Source organism: Schistocerca cancellata, chromosome 1 (assembly GCF_023864275.1).
Source record: "Schistocerca cancellata isolate TAMUIC-IGC-003103 chromosome 1, iqSchCanc2.1, whole genome shotgun sequence".
NCBI lineage: Eukaryota > Metazoa > Arthropoda > Insecta > Orthoptera > Acrididae > Schistocerca > Schistocerca cancellata.
Genome location: NC_064626.1, coordinates 622,021,589 through 622,044,879, shown reverse-complemented (window position 1 = coordinate 622,044,879; position 23,291 = coordinate 622,021,589). Strand labels below are relative to the sequence as shown.

At 41.5% G+C, this 23,291-nt stretch overlaps 1 protein-coding gene across 1 annotated transcript in view; it reads right to left on the bottom strand.

The window, feature by feature from the left end:
• Positions 1–14,322, bottom strand: part of LOC126161977 (ATP-sensitive inward rectifier potassium channel 8-like) — a 158,676-nt gene extending 144,354 nt beyond the window's left edge. Inside the window, exon 1 of the mRNA XM_049918176.1 lies at positions 14,187–14,322. Coding sequence (XP_049774133.1) covers positions 14,187–14,215 — 29 coding nt within the window. The 5' untranslated portion in view covers positions 14,216–14,322. The remainder of the gene's footprint in view (positions 1–14,186) is intronic.
• Between the last annotated feature and the right edge of the window lie 8,969 nt (positions 14,323–23,291).

Below are 23,291 nucleotides of genomic sequence, written 5' to 3'. Positions count from 1 at the left end.
CTCAGAGCCATTTGCATCATTTTTGAACAAAAATAAGCAATATATTGCTGCTTCTGAGACCTTCACATGCGATCAGAACACAGATATTTTGACAATATCTGAGCTGCAGGGCAAAATTTATTGAATTAGGAGCTCATATACAACTGAATTAAGAAAAATACAGGCAAATGTAATTCCAGCTGTGAAAATGCTCTCATCGACAATACTAAAATCCAATAGTTCGAGTTGGCCGACTTTTTCTGTAGAGAATTTTGTTGACAGGAGGGAAGGCTACACAGGTCAAGAATCTGCATACTTTATTCAATATTCACCTGTTTAAAACGTCGCAGCAGTGCTCCCCATTCACATATGTTTGAATTTTGAAATATTGCCACTGTACAGGTCTATCTTCAAGAGAGTAGTTTGCAAACCATTCTCTTCTTAATGCGGCCTGTTTCGAATAAGTACTGCTTGCTGTTAATGTTAATAATTATTACCGTTAATGTAAATAAGTATTGGTGTTAATGAAAAAGCGTCATCACCAACTAAAACCGCATCATATAGCGTGCCGAGTGTTCTCGATTGTAATGCACGCAATGTGATATGTAATTTCAGTTCTGACGACAGTGCTTCATGCATTACAGTATCTTTATTCCTTGTCGCATAATGAACTCTATTTAGAAGAAACGTGAACAGTTCTGGTGACATTCTAAGATAATTATAAGAACTTTTTGCGTCTTCCATTATTTCAGCAAGGATGCTGAGCAACCAAGCTGACCAGTCACGAACCGAAACACGTTTCTTATTTTTTTTCTTATGCAGCGATTCCACGTAACAGGCGTTAACTCCATGATAACTCGTGCGAGCCGGCCGCGGTGGTCTAGCGGTTCTAGGCGCTCAGTCCGGAGCCGCGCGACTGCTACGGTCGCAGGTTCGAATCCTGCCTCGGGCATGGATGTGTGTGATGTCCTTAGGTTAGTTAGGTTTAAGTAGTTCTAAGTTCTAGGGGACTGATGACCATAGATGTTAAGTCCCATAGTGCTCAGAGCCATTTTTGAACTCGTGCGATGTGCAGCAGCCAAAACTTTTATTTCAGACACGACTCAGGAACCCATAAAACGACGAAACCGAAGTGTATACTGGTTTCGCCGTGACTACAGTCAAATATAAAACCATTTGCATGCAACTCATTCCACGCAACGAGTGGCGCAACCCAATGTCGTCGTGTAAACTAGGCTTAAGGAGCGCTAGCGGCAGTTGCATTAAAAATGGCTGCCTTGAATGGACCTGTGCGTGCTATCTGTGTATTTTGGGATAAAGAATCGAGGTCGACGGCGACAGTTCGGCTAATTTTCGTACCAAGTACGCTAAAGATCCTCCTAGTGGGCCTACAATTTATGAGTAGAAACAGGGTGCTTGGTAAGACAAGGGGAATCATCAGGTCGTCCAAGCACATCTGACGACGTCGTTTAGCGAGTGAGACGTTTTGTCAACAGCCCTACGAAATTGATCAACAGCCCTGGGGTTCATCTTGGAAATTTGCGGTAAGGTCTTTTGGGACCAAACGGCTTAGGTCATCGGTCCCTAAGCTTTCACACTACTTAATCTAACCTAAACTAACTTACGCTATGGACGACACACACATCCATGCCCGAGGGAGGACTCGAACCTCCGACGGGGGAAGCCGCGCGGACGGCTTGCATCTCACGAACTGCAAATCCCACATACGACTGACTGGCGTATGTTGAGAAACCGTTTGCATTTGAAACCGTACAGATTGACGATCGTACAAGCAATGAAAGACACTGATAAAATTGCTCACAAGAACTTCTGTGCATACATATATGAGGATGAACATTTTTTTGACAAAATCAATTTTTCTGACAAGTCAACTTTTCACTTAAGTGGCTAAGTTAACATATCTAACTGTAGGATTTGGTGCAGTGAAAATCCACATTTAACTTGGCAACATGTTCGTTATAACCCTAAACTGAACATTTTTTGTGCATTGAGCAAGAACAAAGTGTACAGGCTCTTTCTTTGCCGTGAGAGAATCATCAATGCGACAGTGCATCTGGATATGTTAAACAATTTTTGATGCCACTGACCGATGAGGATGACCAAGAACGAAATGTTTACTTCATGCAACATGGTGCACCACCCCAGTACCTGGCTGACGTTGGGATTTTCTCAGTGATGGCTTTCCTGGTCAATGGATTGGCCATAATGCCACAATTGCCTGGCTCCCACGTTCTCCAGACCTGACACCACTCCATTTATTTAATGGGGATTCATCAGGGATATCGTATTTGAACCTCCTGTGCCAGCTTCTCCACCTAAACTTAGAGCAAGAATTTACTCCGCCAGTGAGCAAGTTACACCTGCAATGGTGCAACGAGTTTGGGTAGAAATTGACTTCCGATGGGATGTGTGCAGGATAACCAACGGAAACCATACAGAACATCTTTAGTTTAAGGTAAAAAATAATTTATGTGTTTTCCTACAAAATAACACTAAACCCAGCTCTATATCTTATTTAAATAAATTTATATGAATTTTTAAAGTTGTAAAGTCCTTTTTGAAACACCCTGTAGTGCTATAGTCAAGGGCATTTTGACAGCAGATATGAAAAAATGCACACACAGGAATGGGAACAATATCGTTTCCCATCAGCAGACGCACTTCTGGTCTTGTTAACTGCAGCTAAGGTTGTTTCCAATGCGTAGTTAAGAGGAATTTCTGCGTCTAAAGGTACACTAAGTAAACCATTGGAAGTGCGTGCTAGAATAAAGTCTCGTTGTACTAGTTATTAGGGCTTTTTCCCTTTCCATTCACACATGAAGCGTGAGAAGAATGACTCTTTAAATGTCTGTGTGTGCGCTGTAGTTAAACTAACCTTTTCCTCACGATCCCTATAGGAGTGATATGTACTGGGTTGTAGTATATTCCTTGAGTCATCATTTAAAGCCAGTTCTTGAAAATTTTAATGATAAACGTAAACAATCCTGAGAAAGCGTAATTTGAGTCTGCCAGCTCAGTTTCTTCAGCATCTCTGCTGCACTATTCAACGGGTGAAACAAACCTCTGACCATTTGTGCTGCCATTCTCTTTATACGTTTAGTATCTCCTGTTAGTTCTATTTTGTGTGTGTCCCACACTTTTGAGCGTTATTCTAGGATGTGTCACACGAATGATTTGTAAGCATCCTTCTTTGTAGTCTGATTGCATTTTACTAGTATTGCACCAATAAACCGAAGTCTGCCAATTGCTTGACCTACAACTTGAGCCCATGCTATCGTTTCATTCCACATTCCACAGGTATTTGTATCAGTTGACCGCTTCCAACTGTAACTCACTGATGTTATAGTCAAAGGATAGATCTCTAAGTTTTTTCGTTGTGTGAAGAGCTCAATTTTATATTTTTGAACATTTAAAGTAAGTTGCCAGTCTTCGCACCACTTCGAAATTTCATCAAGATCTGACTGAATATTTCTGGAGGTTTTTGCTTACAAAACGTCCTTATAGATAACTGCATCACCTCCAAAAAGTCTGATGTTACTGTTAATATTGTCGACAAAGTAATGAACAAGCATGTTACAGCAAGGGTCCCATGGAGCACATTTAAAGTTACGAAGGCTATTCGGAAAGTAAGGTCCGATCGGTCGTGAAATGGAAACCACCATGAAATCCAAAAATGTTTTATTTGCAACAGTTAGCTACACCTTCCATCTGCTTATCTACATAGTCATTGCTCCAGTTTAGATATTTGTCATAGCATTTAACCAACGTTCCAGTATTCTCATCATAGAAGGCAACAGCTTGTACTTTCCGCCAATTCTCTACGCTGGTCTACATCTCGTTCTCTGTGCCAGAATGTTGTTTTCATAGCCAGCGGTTCATCTAAGCAAAGATGAAACTCAGAGGGAGCCAATTACGGTCGGTCTCGTGGGTGATCAAACACTTCCCCATCGACAACGCTGCAGTAGTATCTTCATTGCCCCTGCAAATTGCGGCCGAGAACTGTCATGAAGAAGGAAATGCGTGAAAGTTACGTTATGTGAACTGCATGACATCAGGCGAAATCTCTCACCAGGCCCTCATACTCGGCGGGAGACACTATTTGCTACGCTTCTCTACCTGCTGACTGTGCGCTCAGAACTGAAAAGAGCGACGTGACGCGATCGATGGGAATACTAGAGACACTGTCCAACACATCTGTGCGAAACTTCATCGGATTTTCACTGCGGCTTCCATTTCGCGACCGATCGGACCTTATTTTATGAACAGCCCTCGTACTTCTACACTTATCGATGACTCTCCACCCAAGATAACTTGTTGTGTCCTTCCTACAAAAAAGAAAAAAAGTCCTCAATCCAGTAACAAATTTTGCTTGATACCCAGTATGATCGTACTTTTGATATTTGTAGTTGTGGTACTGAATCAAATGCTTTTCGGAAATCGATAAATATTGCATCTGCACACCTGCCTTGATCCAATACTATTTTGGACAGTTCTGCGGTGTATTTGTACAAGGTCAAGCGGTATGTATATACACTATTTTACCATCAGCTGGTTCCAGTCTTAGAATCTACCACGTTGTGTCGTTTCTTATCTGATCTGCTTTTGACGAACCTCTTGTTCCATTAGAAACAAATTGTTGTTTGTGTAACCAGTCTAACCAGAGACGTTTTATGGTTGGCTGAAACATATTGGAGTTAATTCTCTGTATTAGTAAGGAGATAAAGAAGTACCATTAAATTTTAATCCAATTTCACTCTTATAATCTCGAAAATTTATAAAAATTAATACAAAGCTCCTTCTTACTCATATGACTACATGTAATATATTGTCAACATAGAACTTCTGAAACGCTTCAAAGCATCCTTACGAGAGGTAATCATGAAATTTGGCCTCGAAAAATGAAGTTTAACCTTGATACTTGCTGAGGTTGTGAGTGTTCCTCTACATATTCACCTTTAATTTCTTCCAGCGGTACATGACTTGACGGAGACCATGGCTGTAGAAGTCTGCTTTGTGGCTCTTCAGGGAGCGTTCCACCCTGAAAATCACCTAGTCACCATTATGGAAATGTCTGCCAAGCAATGGTTTCTTCATTCAAGGAAACTGGATGAATTTGTGTACCATGTCAAGAGAATACGGGGGTGACGCAAAGTTTGGTAGCCCAAAGAAGCACCTCGTACGATTGCATCCTGCACATTATGAGCTGGGCCTATGTCGTGGAGCAAAAAAAGCCTCTTGGACAGCTTCTCGCGACGCTTCTTGTAACCCAATCAGATGACTTTGTTAGTATGTTCCTGAGGCGGTTTGCTCCTTGTGGGCTTAAACTGCTAGCAGCACAACATGGCAAGTCCAAAAAGCACTCAGTAAAACCTTTTTCGATGTTGATTGGGTTTTCATCTTTTTCGGCGGTATTGAACCACAACTTTCCGTTGCTTAATTTGCTCCTTTGTTCGGTGTCACAGTGATACACCATGCTGTCTCTATGATGATTAGGCAGTTAAAGAATACGCACCCTTCGAAATTCCTGTAAAACAAAAAGTATGTGCCTATTAGTTGTCTGCATTTGTTCATTAATAATGAGCCACAGTGTTAAACTTTGAATACACTGGGGTGACAAGAGTCATGGAATACCTTCTAATATTGTGGCGGACCTACTTATTCCTGGCGTAGTACAGCAACTCGACGTGGCATGGACTCAGCAATTCGTTGGAAGGACCCTGCAGAAATATTGAGCCATGCTGCATCTACAGCCGTCTATAATTGCGAAAGTGTTTCTGGTGCAGGATTTTGGGCACGAAGTGACCTCTTGATTATATCCCACAAATGTTCCATCGGTTTCAAGTCTGCTGATCTGGGTGGTCAAATCATTCGCTCGAATCGTCCAGAATGTTCTTCAAACTAATTGCGAACAACTGTGATGCACTGACATGGCGCATTTCGTCCATAAGAATTCCATCATTGTTTGGGAACATTAAGTCCACGAATGGCTTTCCAGTTAATGATCGGTTCTGTTGTACAAGAGGACCCAGTCCATTCCACACCATTATGGAGCCACTACCAACTTGCACAGTACCTTGTTGACAACTTGGGTCTATGGCTTCGTCGAGTCTGCTCCACACACGAACCCTTCCATCAGCTCGTACCAACTGAAATCGGAACTCATCTGACCAGGCCATGGTTTTCCAGTCATCTAGGATCCAACCGATATGATCACGAGACCAGGAGAGGCGCTGCAGGCGATATAGTGCAGTTGGCAAAAGCACTCGCGTCAGTCGTCTGCTACCGTAGTCATTAACGCCAGATTTCGCCGCACTGTCGCAACTGATACGTCGTACGTCCCACATTGATTTTCGCAGTTGTTTCACGCAGTATTGCTTGCCTGGTAGCACTGCCAACTCTACGCAAACGCCGCTGCTCTCGGTCGTTAAGTGAAGGCCGTCGGCCATTGCATTGTCGGTGGTGAGAGGTAATGCCTGAAATTTGGTATTCTCTGCACACTCTTGACACTGTGGATCTCAAAGTACTGAATTCTCTAAGGATTTCCGAAATGGATTGTCCCAAGCTTCTAGTTCCAACTACCAGTCCGCAGTCAAACTCATTTAATTCTCGTCGTGTGGCCATAATCACATAAGAAACCTTTTCACATGAGTCACCTGAATACAAATGACAGCTCTGCCAGTGCATTTTCCTTTTATACATTGTGTACACGATACTACCGCCATCTGTGTATGTGCATATCGTTATCCTTTATTGTATGATTATATGAAAGCGGAACAAACATTGGTAACAGTTACTTCTGTAAAATATCTGGGAATATGCGTGCGGAACGATTTGAAGTGTAATGATCATATAAAATTAATTGTTGGTAAGGCGGGTGCCGTGTTGAGATTCATTGGGAGAGTCCTTAGAAAATATAGTCCATCAACAAAGGAAGAGGCTTACAAAACACTTGTTCGGCCTATACTTGAGTATTGCTCATCAGTGTGGGATCCGTACCAGGTCGGGTTGACAGAGGAGATAGAGAAGATCCAGAGAAGAGCGGCGCGTTTCGTCACAGGGTTATTTGGTAAGCGTGATAGCGTTACGGAGATGTTTAGCAAACTCAAGTGGCAGACTCTTCAAGGGAGGCGCTCTGCATCGTGGTGTAGCTTGCTGTTCAGGTTTCGAGAGAGTGCGTTTCTGGATGAGGCATCGAATATATTCCTTCCCCCTGCTTATACCTCCCGAGGAGATCACGAATGTAAAATTAGAGAGATTCGAGCGCGCACGGAGGCTTTCCGGCAGTCGTACTTCCCGCGAACCATACGAGAGTGGAACAGGAAAGGGAGGTAATGACAGTGGCACGTAAAGTTCCCTCCGCCAAACACCGCTTGGTAGCTTGCGGAGTATAAATGTAGATGTAGATGTAGATCCTATGACTCATATCATCTCAGTGTAAGCCAGCCATTTAAGGACATATATAGTTGGGCATAGCATACAAATATCAAGTTGTAATTCTGCGTGAACCATTTAATGGAACATCATCCTGCTGTGTATAAGCTGACTGGCACATTCACCCTGTGAATAGCGCAATCACAAGGCTGCAGTTATAAATAATTGACGATCTCCAGGTCACCGGAGACAGCGTGCTAAGAGCGCTGAAATATTTTGCTTCCTGTAATGTGTCCTATAGACTAGCTTACGTTCTATAGTTTCGCCCACGTTCTTGTATTTCGGGATAAAACCATATTCGAGCTCGTATTCGATACCATTTGTTTTCAGCCTCTTCGTTGCCTCTTTGTTTTACAGATGCATGTTGAAAGTAAGCCAGTCTGTAGCAGTTCTGGAAGTGTGGGCTGTCGCATTGTCCTGCTGAAATTGCACAAGTCTGTCGGAAAGCACAGTGGACATGAATGGATCCAGGTGATCAGACAGGCTCAGAGGTCCCATATAACTCCATCTGCACACGCTCTGCACCATTAAAGAGCCTCCACCAGCTTGAACAATCCCCTTCTGACATGCAGGGTCCATGGATTCATGTGATTGTCTCCATACCCGTACACATCCATCCGCTCGATAAAATTTGAAACGAGACTCGTCGGAGCTGGCAACATGTTTCCAGTCATCAATAGTCCAATGTCAGTGTTGATGGGCCCAGGCGAGGCGTAAAGCTTTGTGTCTTGCAGTCATCAAAGGTACACGAGGGGACCTTCGGCTACGAAAGCCCATATCGATGATGCTTCGTTCGCACGCTGACACTTGTTGATGGCCGAGCATTGAAATCTACTGCAATTTATGGAAGGGTTGCACTTCTGTCACGCTGAACAATTCTCTTTAGCCGTCGTTGGTCCCGTTCTTGCAGGATCTTTTTCTGGGCGCAGTAAAGTCAGAGATTTGATGTTTTGCTTGATTTCTGATGTTCACAGTACACTCATGAAATGCTCTACGGGAAACTCCCCACTTCATCGCTACATCGGAGATGCTTTGCCCCATCGCTCGTGCGCAGACTATCATCACATTCAAACTCATTTAAATCCTGATAACGTGCCATTGCAGCAGCAGAAACCGATCTAATAACTGCGCCAGACGCTTGTTTTATACAGACGTTGCCGACCGCAGCGCCGTATTCTGCCTGTTTGCATATCTCTCTTTTTGAATACGCATGCCTATATCAGTTTATTTGGCGCTTCGGTGTATAAGAAGTGCAGTGTCTTGATATTTTGCTACATTTATGTAAAGGTTACTTCCAATTTCGGATAATGTCATCAAGGTAGATATTGGGCACCCTTGTGTAACTCTTGCGTTTATTAATATTTCACTAATATTTGTTTGAACTGCAAATATTGTGATCCTTGTATAGACTTTTGAAGTTTTTATAAACTTGCTAAAATAGATATCCACTGCTTTTCATTATTGTCCAAATTTTCAGTTTACTTAAATAACGCTTTCGCAAAGTCTTTAAAAGCTATCTTTGTTTGCAAGTTGAATTGCCGTCTTTTTAATTCCATTCACTTGCATTTTCTCCTGAGCTAAGTATTGGAAAAAAATGCAGGAGTTTATGCGAAATGTTGATTAAAACCCTAATTTTGTCACCAGGTTTGTAATTATACATCAGTAATCAAAATCACACAATGCGAATTACAGGCTGATCCCTTCAGTAAGATTGTGCCCTTGGATGGAACAAGGACGCGGAAGGAAACCGACCTTAACATTTTTTTTTTAATTGCGATGGGATTTGGAGGTTAAATTTTACAAAAAGAGAAGCATTATGCTGTCGCTGAGCTCAAACAGACAAAGTGATATTCAGTTCTAGGTTGAAGTTATGCAGGCTCTCTACAATACGAAGAGAACCGCTCAAAACGAACAAGTCAGGACTGTCACATTTTATAACAGTACGTCAAGTTGTTTACTTTTGAATGTAACTGACTTCTACCAAGAATGCCACCTGATCTTATGGCATTCTGTTATCGTGTGTGATGTGGAGAAATGCTAGCCTTTAAAATTTTACAGTATATACAGAAAAGAAATCTTTTGAATAAATCAAAATAAACATCACAAATATAGCAAAAATATTTCACTGCAAGAAACTCAATCATTATTACTTGCTTTTTAAGAGACAGAAATGTAAATCATCAAAAACTACGTGAAGTAAAGGTGTCATTTTTGTCGTTGAGGTCCACAATTACTCGTTGAATTGTCCCAGCTGGAATACCACCAATTTCTTAATGAATTTGGTATTTTAATTTGTACGGCAATCTTGACTTAGTTGTGGAGAAAGACAACATTAACACTCAGTGGTCTACACAGATGGATGCCTGCAAAAGCTCTTATGGTTGCAGTAGACAAATCAGTTCCTTTAATCTACTTCACACATTATTGAACAGGAATGCGCCAAGACGTTAACGTAGGGATGTAAAAACTGGCAGTAAAAATACTGGGGAATATTAATAGACAATGAACGTAAGTGGATCAGGCGCATAAAAGAAATCGTAGAAAAGACTGGAACAGGAATCAATATTCTTCGTGAAGTGTCCTACTTGAAATAGAATTTGACTGTGCACCATAGTAACTAAAATGTACAGAGCGCTGCCATACCATATTTTGGTTTTGGGTATCTATGCTACGAGTGGACGTTACAAACCCTATTCGCCCAAATTAATAGAATGCGAAATAAAGCGCTACGAATACACCCTGGAGCCATGAATTTGACGCTTTCCAGAACTGTCGTTATATTTGCGCCGCTTGAGCCTGTCAACTACACTTAAAATATGACCAAGTGACTAACAATTCCTTCATTTAAGCAATCCGCAATATACGACTCATATTGACCCACCATTCCGTAAAGAAGTGATTTCCATCGACAACAAATATATTTATTTAAACTAGTCGTCGATAGCTCAGTCACCTGTAGTATTACCAGGTCAAAGTTGTGGACAAAATGTGCGAACTTGAAAGATAAGACGACTTCTGTATAACGGAGCAACTTCTGACAACCAAAACATTGTATACAACATGAGCTCTTGAGCAGCCGCAGAACAATGGGATTATTATACACTGCGGGTCAATATTTGACGAAGCGAACTCTAATGTTCGCACAAAAGGATTGGATTATACAAACAGTCATCGGCAGTGACAATAACATCATAGGTAGCAGTGTTGGAGAACTTAAGATACGCAGAAAGAAGCGCCAGACGATACTACTGCGGTTTAGTCGGTTTCTTGATCAGCATTATCCCTGCAAAAAAGTACACTTCCAGTGCAGTCATAACCCTTGTAGATGGAGTATGTTGAGAGTCGCATAGGGACTGGAAGCTATACGAAAGAATGTGGTACTTCTGTGAGTGAAAGCACAAGGCAACATTTACTATAATGAAAAGGCAAACCAAGGAAAGTCGAGAGTTAGCAATCACGCATTTATGTGTTAGCAGCTTTAAGAATTAGTCAATAGACTAACTGTCGGAAACAATCTGACTGATTGTATGAACTTAGTTTCTAATACCTGATAGATACAAAAACAGGCAACCACACAATAAAAATTAATATGTAGACAAATCTGCCGAGCCTGGAGAAATATCACCGAAATGTGAGGCGACACTGTTACTGAAAAATATTCTCGCACAGTTGTAGTTGATAGTTTTGTAGTTGCGACTTTGCATCATCTCGTTGAAAGCAGACGTGGCAAAGTTCGCTGAAAATTGTGGCATGCAGATGCAACAGGAGACTGTAGCATCTCATCATTTCGATACAAAGTAATAGTGTAATATCCTCCCCATTCTCAAAAGGAAAGTCCTATGACGCCGCTTAATGGAAAAGATACCGCCCTGTCAAATTACAGCTGTATAAAGGTCGTTGATGAATGGATTGGGATTCCTGTCTGCCCACTACCGAATATAAGCTTAGAATCACGAAAGGATATTGCACACGTGGAAGAGAGACGTCAGAACCAAATGTGGATTCTGACCACAATTTATTGGTTATGAACAACAGATTAAAACTGAAAAAATTGCGGAAACACAGGAAAATCCGAGAGATAGGGAGTTTTAGGTAACGACTAACTGAAACGGGTGGGGGAGGGGGAGAATACCAGAGAAGATGAATGGGTAGTTTGGAGACCTGAAATAGTGAAGGCAGCAGGCGATCAAATGGGCAGAAACACCTTTTGAGTAAGGCGTACCAGTACATATTTCAAAAGCTCTTGTTTGTCTAGCGCTCTGTGTATTCCCAATACCTTTTTTGTATGAGATGAATGGGAAGTGTAAAAATCCTAGAGAGTAGACTTTCTGCAAAGAAAGCTAAAAATACTTCAGGAAGGAACAACGGGCTATTGTGAAAAGTGCGACTGTTGCTACATGGAATTAATAGTAACACAAAAACGAAATTTCTTGCCATCCGATTTTGTTACTGATACAGAACCGGTATTTTATGAAGCAATCAGATCACAAACATGAAGTAACAGATTCAGTGTTTTGAGGAGTTACGTGCATCTGCATTGATTAAAATCTAGGGCTGATTGAAAATGAGTGTCGGGGGACATAGTAGAACATTTCTGAGTGCCGCACTCGTAATTAGTTACACGTCTGAAAAACGGACAAGGCGAAAAACATTGTTTTGCAGCTCCCGGAGAAGACGTATCCTGGAACGTTTGTCGAGGATAGTGTGAGAGAAAATACAGTATAATGGCATTAATGTGCTAAAGGAATTAAATGAATTTGTCAACTACAGCACCACTTGAATGGTACTCTATGTCGGAAGTATTTACATTTCGGGACAGTCAGGCCCAGTGTTTGTCCACTGTAATGGTCTGACACGCTTCTTGGATATGACCCTGAACGCCATGGATAAGGTTAAACAACCGCTTGAGTACCGCTATTGATCACAAGTTGCCACTGTGTTACTTCATCTGAAAAGATTCGATAATCTTGGTTTACATTTACTAACACATGACGATGAATGAATGACAATATATCTGCATTTTTTGACGTCTTAGTAAACGAATGGTAGGAAAAGTGGAGCTGTGGACTTAGGGATATCGTAGACGAATCAAACTAATACACGTAGCGGAATTTAGCATCAGCAGATGCAATATCTGAGCGGCTGGAGAGGACAAAGCTATTCCATTCATTTCCGTACACGACCATGTCATCCCATCTTTCCCTCCCCATCTGAAATCTCCACATAGTACTCCAGACAGACCACTCGGACACTGCTGAATAACCGTCTTCCTATAGCGCATTCTTCCACCTATTTATTACCCAAATATTTACCCTCTTGTGCAACTCCCTAACAACATAACCACAATATTTTTCTTCTTCAGTAAACAATGTAAGTTTCCTTATTACTTTTAATGTAAATGATCAAAGAATCGTCTCATTAAAATTAAATCGTGAAATGACAATCATCTTAATGCTCTTTACTTTATATTTTTGAAGTTTGTAGATACTATTTGCTTTCAAAATCACTTGGCTGAAGAGCTGGAAAATTATCAGCCCGTTCCCCGCTCCTGTGTAGTGAGGCCATAAAATAACAGATAAAAACGAAAGTAAAAAACGTATGCAATCATTACAGTTCCACAAAAGTGTCCTGTCTTCTGCCCAGCCCTTTTCATCACTTCTTCCATCTTTCTGCCGATCAAGAGCGTTCTTGATTGTTTCTTGACTGAAAACGCATGTGATGGGTTTACTCACAAGCTGGATCATCAAGAGATATCATCAACGAAACAGAGAATCTTATTGAAGCCATCTGCAACGCAAAACCTCAGAGATACTTCAAACGACAATTTGATTTTTCTTTTTCACGTGAAGAATACGGTTACAGCTTGGATCGCAAAGACAATTCTCCTTTATTTTTTGGCGGATTGCAGGGGCGGGGAATTGGATCAGCGATGTGACTAACGACATGAATCTGAAATACTTGGCTTGTGCCTATATTAACCAGGAACGACGTAACCATTTTTTTTTAATACTGCTGATTCTTGGATGATGCGGCATTTTTATTGTCCACCAGTGTATTTTGGGAAGTATTGAGCGTGATCTCATACAGACCGGATTTCGCGTCAATATTGACCTAGCTATCATTAGTCAACAGGATTACACCTAAATAGCCCGTCTCTGATATTAGTGGATAAGCAGTCAAACCACTGGTGCAGAGTTAGCGGCAAAACATTTTGTTCGACATCAAGTAGGTATTTGTGAAATATGTTAATAAGGTATAGCAATCTCATCTATCAAAACTGAGTACGAGAATTAGACGTCTCTGAAAATTCAATTCACACTGACCTGTAAGGTCGCTTGGAGATGGAAAAGCTTTGTTCTTACTGAGTCTCACACTCTTTGTCAAACAGTATGTTAACTGTGATAACTTCCTGGCAGGTTAAAACTGTGTGCCGGACCGAGACTAGAACTCGGGACCTTTGCCCGCGAAAAGCAAAGGTCCCGAGTTCGAGTCTCGGTCCGGTACACAGTTTTAATCTGCTAAGATGTTTCATATCAGCGCAGAGTGAAAATCTCATTCTGAAAGCATGTTAACTAAGTTTCAAAACGAGTGCTACGTTTCCCAAACGGATCTCTCGCATTTATAAAGCACAGAACTGGTGACAAATGCCGCATACGATTTTTAGCTTGCGCATTGCAACTCGTAGAACATTTCTTGCATCGAAGCACCTTTATGTGTAAACGTGTTTGGCACACTTGAATATCCGGGTCACTCACCTCATGACTATAGCACTGTCCTCCTCCATGCCACTCCAGAGCTGCCGACTACCCGCCAGCGACTGCGAATTCAGTAGCGCCGGCTGCTGCCGTGGGCGTCTACAGCCTGCCTAGGCGCATCCTCGCGGCGATCTGAGCAAACACTCCTGCGGAGGAGCTGACAGCCAGTCCTGCTACGAGACAAGGCTTTTATAACTGTCCCACCAGTTATTAGTAACTCACATCGTGCGATCGCTATAAATTTTGTCCACACTCTCACGTGCATGCGGCACGCGACAGCTACGAATCGTCACGAAATTGGATGTAATTTAAAACGGTCGTAATTTCAGCACTGTTCAAGATATCGCAGTGAGTGTGGTGCTTGTGTACAGATAACGGATGAATAATCAACGCAGTCGCCAGTAAAGGGGGAGAAAGAATGTTAAAGAATGTTACGTAATTGATACTATGCTTTTCGTAAGTCTAGTACATTCACGCTGTGAGAATATGTGTTCTGTCTAGCAGCAAAATACACTCCTGGAAATGGAAAAAAGAACACATTGACACCGGTGTGTCAGACCCACCATACTTGCTCCGGACACTGCGAGAGGGCTGTACAAGCAATGATCACACGCACGGCACAGCGGACACACCAGGAACCGCGGTGTTGGCCGTCGAATGGCGCTAGCTGTGCAGCATTTGTGCACCGCCGCCGTCAGTGTCAGCCAGTTTGCCGTGGCATACGGAGCTCCATCGCAGTCTTTAACACTGGTAGCATGCCGCGACAGCGTGGACGTGAACCGTATGTGCAGTTGACGGACTTTGAGCGAGGGCGCATAGTGGGCATGCGGGAGGCCGGGTGGACGTACCGCCGAATTGCTCAACACGTGGGGCGTGAGGTCTCCACAGTACATCGATGTTGTCGCCAGTGGTCGGCGGAAGGTGCACGTGCCCGTCGACCTGGGACCGGACCGCAGCGACGCACGGATGCACGCCAAGACCGTAGGATACTACGCAGTGCCGTAGGGGACCGCACCGCCACTTCCCAGCAAATTAGGGACACTGTTGCTCCTGGGGTATCGGTGAGGACCATTCGCAACCGTCTCCATGAAGCTGGGCTACGGTCCCGCACACCATTAGGCCGTCTTCCGCTCACGCCCCAACATCGTGCAGCCCGCCTCCAGTGGTGTCGCGACAGGCGTGAATGGAGGGACGAATGGAGACGTGTCGTCTTCAGCGATGAGAGTCGCTTCTGCCTTGGTGCCAATGATGGTCGTATGCGTGTTTGGCGCCGTGCAGGTGAGCGCCACAATCAGGACTGCATACGACCGAGGCACACACGGCCAACACCCGGCATCATGGTGTGGGGAGCGATCTCCTACACTGGCCGTACACCACTGGTGATCGTCGAGGGGACACTGAATAGTCCACGGTACATCCAAACCGTCATCGAACCCATCGTTCTACCATTCCTAGACCGGCAAGGGAACTTGCTGTTCCAACAGGACAATGCACGTCCGCATGTATCCCGTGCCACCCAACGTGCTCTAGAAGGTGTAAGTCAACTACCCTGGCCAGCAAGATCTCCGGATCTGTCCCCCATTGAGCATGTTTGGGACTGGATGAAGCGTCGTCTCACGCGGTCTGCACCTCCAGCACGAACGCTGGTCCAACTGAGGCGCCAGGTGGAAATGGCATGGCAAGCCGTTCCACAGGACTACATCCAGCATCTCTACGATCGTCTCCATGGGAGAATAGCAGCCTGCATTGCTGCGAAAGGTGGATATACACTGTACTAGTGCCGACATTGTGCATGCTCTGTTGCCTGTGTCTATGTGCCTGTGGTTCTGTCAGTGTGATCATGTGATGTATCTGACCCCAGGAATGTGTCAATAAAGTTTCCCCTTCCTGGGACAATGAATTCACGGTGTTCTTATTTCAATTTCCAGGAGTGTAGTTGGGGTGTCAGGAGATCCAGTTTGATAAGGTTGAGTTGCGGATATTTTGTTCGCATGCTCTGTGTAGCCCGTAATCGGCGAAGGATGTTAAACGTCAAAAATAAGAAACGTAATCGTCACGCTCAACCAGCAATGTCTGGCAGTATCACTGAGACCATTAGTTGACTTCCATTTGTGCCTACTATGTTAATTAAGCGTCAAAGATCTTCGCTGATAACGTTTTAGAATTTATAGAGATAATTAAAAGAGAATCTTTTGTGTGTCAAAAATCTATAAAAGGCACAACTTTTCAGAAAGACTTTCTGGAAATGTGGCGCGACTGCTACGGTCGCAGGTTCGAATCCTGCCTCGGGCATGGATGTGTGTGATGTCCTTAGGTTAGTTAGGTTTAAGTAGTTCTAAGTTCTAGGGGACTGATGACCACAACTGTTAAGTCCCATAGTGCTCAGAGCCATTTGAACCATATTTTTCTGGAAATATGTGACTTGCCCTATGCTCTAGCCATTTTTCATTGACCTTACGTCTATGAATTTCTTTCAGTGTTCGAGTGAAAGAAACCCTTAACTCTCCCATTAACACTATAATTAATTACATAGTTTGTGTAGAGAGAGCAGCAGATCAAGCGCATTGAGTATTCAGGGAAGAAAAGAAAAATTTTAATATGGTGTTAATCACACAACAGATATAGGAAATGTTAATATGCTTTTAGTTAACTATGTTCCTGATAGTTTTGAATTAGTTCTACATATTAACTCTAATAATGCCCGCCGGCCGAAGTGGCCGTGCTGTTCTAGGCGCTGCAGTCTGGAACCGCGTGACCACTACGGTCGCAGGTTCGAATCCTGCCTTGGGCATAGATGTGTGTGATGTCCTTAGGTTAGTTAGGTTTAACTAGTTCCAAGTTCTAGGGGACTAATGACCTCAGAAGTTGAGTCCCAAAGTGCTCATAGCCATTTGAACCATAATAATGCCCAGGTCGTGCAGAGAATACAAAGCTGGCTAAAAGATGTGGATAGCACCTAAATATTAAACTCCTAATATAGAATACGCATGGTAACAGCTGTAGAGAATTCGATTATGCCTGTCGTGACTGTTACAGAATCCCACCGTAAATTGTGTGAAGGCAGACCTCAAAGGCAGTTCGAACTTTGCAATCGGATGCTTGTAGACATCTTAGCTATAAGTGTACAAACTTCATGAGACAGAAAAAGCAGCCCACCGAAACTGAGCAAAGTAATTTGCTACAGAAGCAGAACCAGTTCTATCCTTTTGTGGTAATGACTCGTTTTTATCGCTAGGTATGTAGAGATGAGCGGACAGGAAAACTATACAGCATATTGATGAACACAATCACCTACCTTTGGGTTAGTTACAGGTTTCTACAGACGAACACAAAACTATGGGGAGGAGTAGGATGGGGGTGGAGAGGAGTAGGTACAGCTTCGATGTGTGTTAGTAATGACACAGATCTGCAATATAGTACCTCTACTGCTGATGATTACTGCACAACTGCAGTGCTGATGCTCACATTAAAACTTCTAGTGGTATGCAGCTGTATACCGCCCACTAGACAGTGATATCGAAGTTTTTTCACAGGTCTTACAAAAAATCTAGCTAAATACAGGATATCGGTATTAATTTCTGGAGACATAAATTTTGATGTGGAGTAACGATAAAGACACATTAACAACGTAACCTGCCTAATTCCTAAGATAATATTATCACTTCCCTCTGAAGGGATCTAGGAAATGCCGTTTAGATCCTAGAGACGATCAAGAGAAACTCCGGATCTAAACTTCCCAAGAGTAGAGAGGGGGCGACATAGCTTTATGTGACGGCCATGGGCGTCAGCAGGAATTTATCCAGGAGTGGGGCGAGGAAGGACAAGACTAAAATTGTTTCGAGACGTGTCAAGACACACACAACGTAAATCTACAGTTGTAACAATGTTGTGAAAAGGAAAGTTACTATTCACTGTATAGCGAAGATGCTGAGTCGCAGACAGGCACAATAAAAAGACTGTCACAAATATAGCTTTCAGCCAGTAAGGCCTTCGTCAAAACTTGGACGACAAACAGACAAATACACACTCACGCAAACGCACCTCTCACACACATAACTGCAGTCTCAGGCAACTGAGGCTACACAATTGACTAAACGAGAAATTTAGCGGGATCACGGGAACTCACTTCTAGTAGTTTAGCGAACACAGGCATTGTCTGCAGGGGAACAGCGACCGTTGGATAATAAAAATGCAGAACAGCTACAAATCGAGTGGAACTTTTTTTTTTATTTTGACTTGTTTCACTCGACCAGCACGTTCATCTTCAGAACTACGGAAATGCAATTTGTTACACTACCATTCAACAAAATAAATTCACAGATACCTTCACGCTATCACTTATGTTCTGTAGCGTTGGGCAATACATTACAAATATCGGGCTGTTATTTATTTATTTACTTTCATGTTCCATAGATCCTTGATGCAAGGGTATCGCTGGGATGTAGAACGTGTCAGATTATTACAGTAATAACCATGTCTAAATGGTCATGAGGCTTACAAACTGAGTCATATATAAACAGATACATGAGGTTCAAGTGTTTAACCAACAACACAGATTATAGTAGTAACAATGATTATACAGACAAATTATAAGTCTCACATTCTAATACACATAAAAAACATTCTGTCATCAATGATACGCCATTGCTACATCATCAGTTCTTATATGAATGCTTAAAATTAAATACATTATACTAATTGTTAAATGTTGCCAAAAGGTTCCTGTAAATGATAGAAAGAACTATTCAAAAGATAAACTTTCAGCAGTTTTTTGAATTTAGTCATATCCCCAATGACTGATTTATCATGAAATGGAAGTTTGTTGTATAGTTTTATGTTGAATAATGTACTCCTTTCTGTATCATGCTGAGATTTTTTATGTCTTTGTGGAGATCATGTTTACTTCTTATATCATGATCATGATATTCTCTGTTCGTTTTGTAAATTGTATGACTATTGTTCACAAAGCACATTCGTGAAAAAAGGTACTGAGATGGCATCGTAAGGATCCTGACCTGTTTGTATAAGTTTCGTCTAGAGCATATGGGGTGCACTCTAGCCATAGTTCTGATGACTCTTTTCTGTTACCCCAAAATATCATGTCATATGTCGTAAGTGGGTGGAAATTTCCTAGGTGTGCAGTTTTAATTGTTCCCAAGTCACAAACAGATGAAATTGAGCGGATGGCAGATGCTGCTGAATTCAGTCTTTGACAAAGGTCGTTGACATGAACTGACCAGTTTAGATTGTTGTTTATGTGTAATACTAGGAATTTGGAAGACTCAACTCACAGTATTTCTTTGCCACCACATTTTATTTCAATTGCTGTTTGAAACTGAATGACTGAGTCTTGTTCACATTGAGTGAAAGATCATTTAAAGTGAAACAATCTAGAGTTTCTTTGAAAAAAGTGGTTGCACTGTTTTCTAGACTGCAATAGGGTGTTTTGTCAATCATAATGGTTGTGCCATCAGCAAATAGTGTGAAGTGTGCTTTTTGTGTCATACCACATGGCAGATCATTGATAAAGGTGAGGAAGAGCAATGGACTCAGCACTGAGCCTTCTGGCACTCTACATTTTACTGTGTCCCAGTCAGAGTAAATAGATGCCATTGCAGAGTTGTTTAGTACTACCTTCTACCTTCTGTCATCCCTAGTTCTCAGCCTTCATAAGTAGAGTTTTGTGATCTACACAGTCGAATGCTTTAGACAGATCACAGAAGATTCCAATTGGTGACATTTTATTGTTTATGGATTCAAGAAGTTGGTTGAAAAATGAGAAAATGGTGTGTTCAATTGAAGTACCCTTTTCGATTCCAAACTGATATTTGATAACAATTTTATTTTTTTGAAAGATGATCCATGATTCTCTTGAATATTAGTTTCACTAGGATTTTAGAGACTTGTTAACAATGAAATAGGCTGGTATTGAAAACATCATTTTTTCACTTTTTTTTGAACATTGGTTTTACAATTGCATATTTGAGTCTTTTGGGGGCAGTACCTTGATTTACGGACTCATTAAATTTGTGACACAGAACTTCAACACTAAATCTGCAGCAGTTGATAGATATATTATCCATGCCAGTGGAATTTTTATTTTTCATTTGCCTTGTTACCTTCTCAGTCTCTTCGGTTGTAATATAGAGTACATGCATCTGATTAATTTTGTTCAGCACTATTTTTGTAGAATACTCATTGCTTCAACTCTAGTCCCTTTACAACCAAATTGATCTGCTACTGTTAAAAAATGGTCGTTAATACTGGCAACTATATCGCCTTCATCTACCATGTTTCTTCGATACTGTCTGCATCTTCTGTAATTTTTCCTGTCTCCCTTTTGACCACATTCTAAATAGTTTTTATTTTATTATTTGAATTGTTAATTTCAGATTTAATAAACACGCACTTGGATTTTTAATGACACTCTTTAGGATGCTACAGTATAATTTGTAGTGCTCCCTATCCTGATGTTTGTTAGAATTTCTGAGTGAGACATAAAGCATTCTCTTTGTTCTACAGGATGTTTTGATTCCCTTAGTGAGCCATTGTCTCCTGTAATCACTCAGACTGGAGTGTTTTGAAATTCTTTTGGGAAACACAGCATCAAAAATGGTAACGAATTCATTCAGGAATATGTTAAATTCATCGTTGACATCTGTAGCCTGATATACTGTGTTCCATTCCAACTGCTGTAAATGGCTGCTGAAGGTTTCCAAATTCTCACTATTGATTAGTCTAAATGCTCTACTGGTAAAACTACTAGCTGGACTTACATCATGCATTTTTAACAAATGTCCACCATGATCACAAAGGCCATTTACGATTTGTGTTACATGTATGTTATCAATTCTATTATTGTCTACAAACACATTGTCAATCAGACTTGTGCAGTTCTTAGTCAACCTTGCGGGAAAGTCAACAACTGCCCTCTGATTAAAAGAGCTCATTGCATTCTCAAAATCTGTTCTATCATTATCACTGGTAAGGAAATTTACATTAAAATCGCAAAGAATGATAATTTCTTTGTGTTTTGAGAACAGACGAGTTGAAAGTGATTCTATTTGTTTGATGAATATACTAAGCTTTCTTGAGGGTGCTCTGTAAACAGTAATCACATAAACAGGCAAAGTATTAGCGTGGAGTTCAATGCAACAAACCTCAAAATGTTGATAAACACAATAACTTTTTACATCTACAGACTTCCACACTATATTATTTTTAACATACGTTATTACTCCACCTTTATCCCTTGTATTTCTAATATAATAAGCTGCTAGGTTGTACTTACATAGTTGCACCATTTCAATCCTTTCTGTCAGATGATATTCAGTAAAACGTAATATATGGGTATTGTTAATTGCATCAGTGTCATTAATCCAAACAAACAACTGATCCAGTTTGTTTCTTAGACCCATTATATTCTGATGAATAAAAAATATTTTGCCATTTCCTAACATCTTTGTTCTGATGTCATTGTTTTGTTGTAAATTGAAATTGGAGATTATAGACAGAGTACCTGCAGATTTTTTACTTAAATTCGTCCTGGAAGTTCTATGGGACCAAACTGCTGAGGTTATCGGCCATTAGCCTTACACACCACTTCATCTAACTTAAACTAATTTACACTAAAGACAACACAAACACCCATGGCCGAGGGAGGACTCGAACCTCCGACGGGGAGAGCCGCGCGGACCGTGGCAAGGCACCCTGAGCACGCGGCACGGTGGTCTTAAATGTTCATTTTCATAATCGATATTGGTTCACTCTCTTCACTCACGGAAAGAGCTTGAAATTTATTTTTAAGTACCAGTTGTCCGATGGTTTCACTTTCTGGCGATTTTATGTGCTCAGACTTTTGTTTTTACGTAGTATTCTAGTCCAGTCGTTTGAATTTTTAAGCGGAAAAGAATTGGACCTTTCTTTGCCTAACGGTTCACTCAGTTCTTTTCGAAGTTCAGAGATATCACTACTCAGTGCACTAATAATTAACTGAAGGCTAGAAATACGCTCCCTTAACGTCACGATTTCGGTCCTATAGTTCGCACACACTTTACTTTTAACGTCTTTTTTTCGTTTTTCGCTGGAACACTATTTATCTGCACACACAACGCCACCACCCTTGCCACGTGTATAGTACTGCCGTCGCACGTAAAGTAGAGTTAAGTTCGTTGTCTATAGCTTACGTAAACTCTCTTGTCACGTACATTATAAAATTAAACAGCAAAAAATATTAACTTCTAGAAGTGAATAAAACCTCCCTCTCCAAATGTTGCTTGTGGATGTCTATGTTGATGGCAAACATAGACAGGTTCAAATGGCTCTGAGCACTATGGGACTTATCTGCTGAGGTCATCAGTCCTAGAACTTAGAACTACTTAAACCTAACGAACCTAAGGACATCACACACATACATGCACGAGGCAGGATTCGAATCTGCGAGCGTAGCGGTCGCGCGGTTCCAGACTGTAGCGCCTAGAACCGCATAGACAGGGATCGAAGGATGGTCAGGATGAGTTATCACCCAGTTGTTTGTTGGGCAGAGCACCTTTGAGAGATGGAAATGAAATAATTTCCGCCGTTGAGGAGTTGAACAATTTGGACCAAAAGTGCCTTGATGAACTTGTACATAGTATGCCACAATGAATACAAGCATGCATTAATGCAAGAGGACGTAGATTAGATTAGATTAATACTTGTTCCATAGATCATGAATACGACACTTCGTAATGATGTAGAACGTGTCAGGTTAATAAAAGATGTCTGGACAAGATATTACATTACACAAAATATTTATATCTAAAAATTCAGCCACTGAGTAGAAGGAGTTGTCATCTAGAAATTCTTTTAATTTATTTTTAAATGTTAGTTGGCTATCTGTCAGGCTTTTGATGCTGTTTGGTAGGTGACCAAAGACTTTTGTGGCAGCATAATTTACCCCTTTCTGTGCCAAAGTCAGATTTAACCCTGCATAGTGAAGATCATCCTTTCTACTGGTGTTATAGCTATGAACACTGCTATTGCTTTTGAACTGGGTTGGATTATTAACAACAAATTTCATAAGTGAATATGTATACTGTGAGGCTACTGTGAGGATCTCTAGAT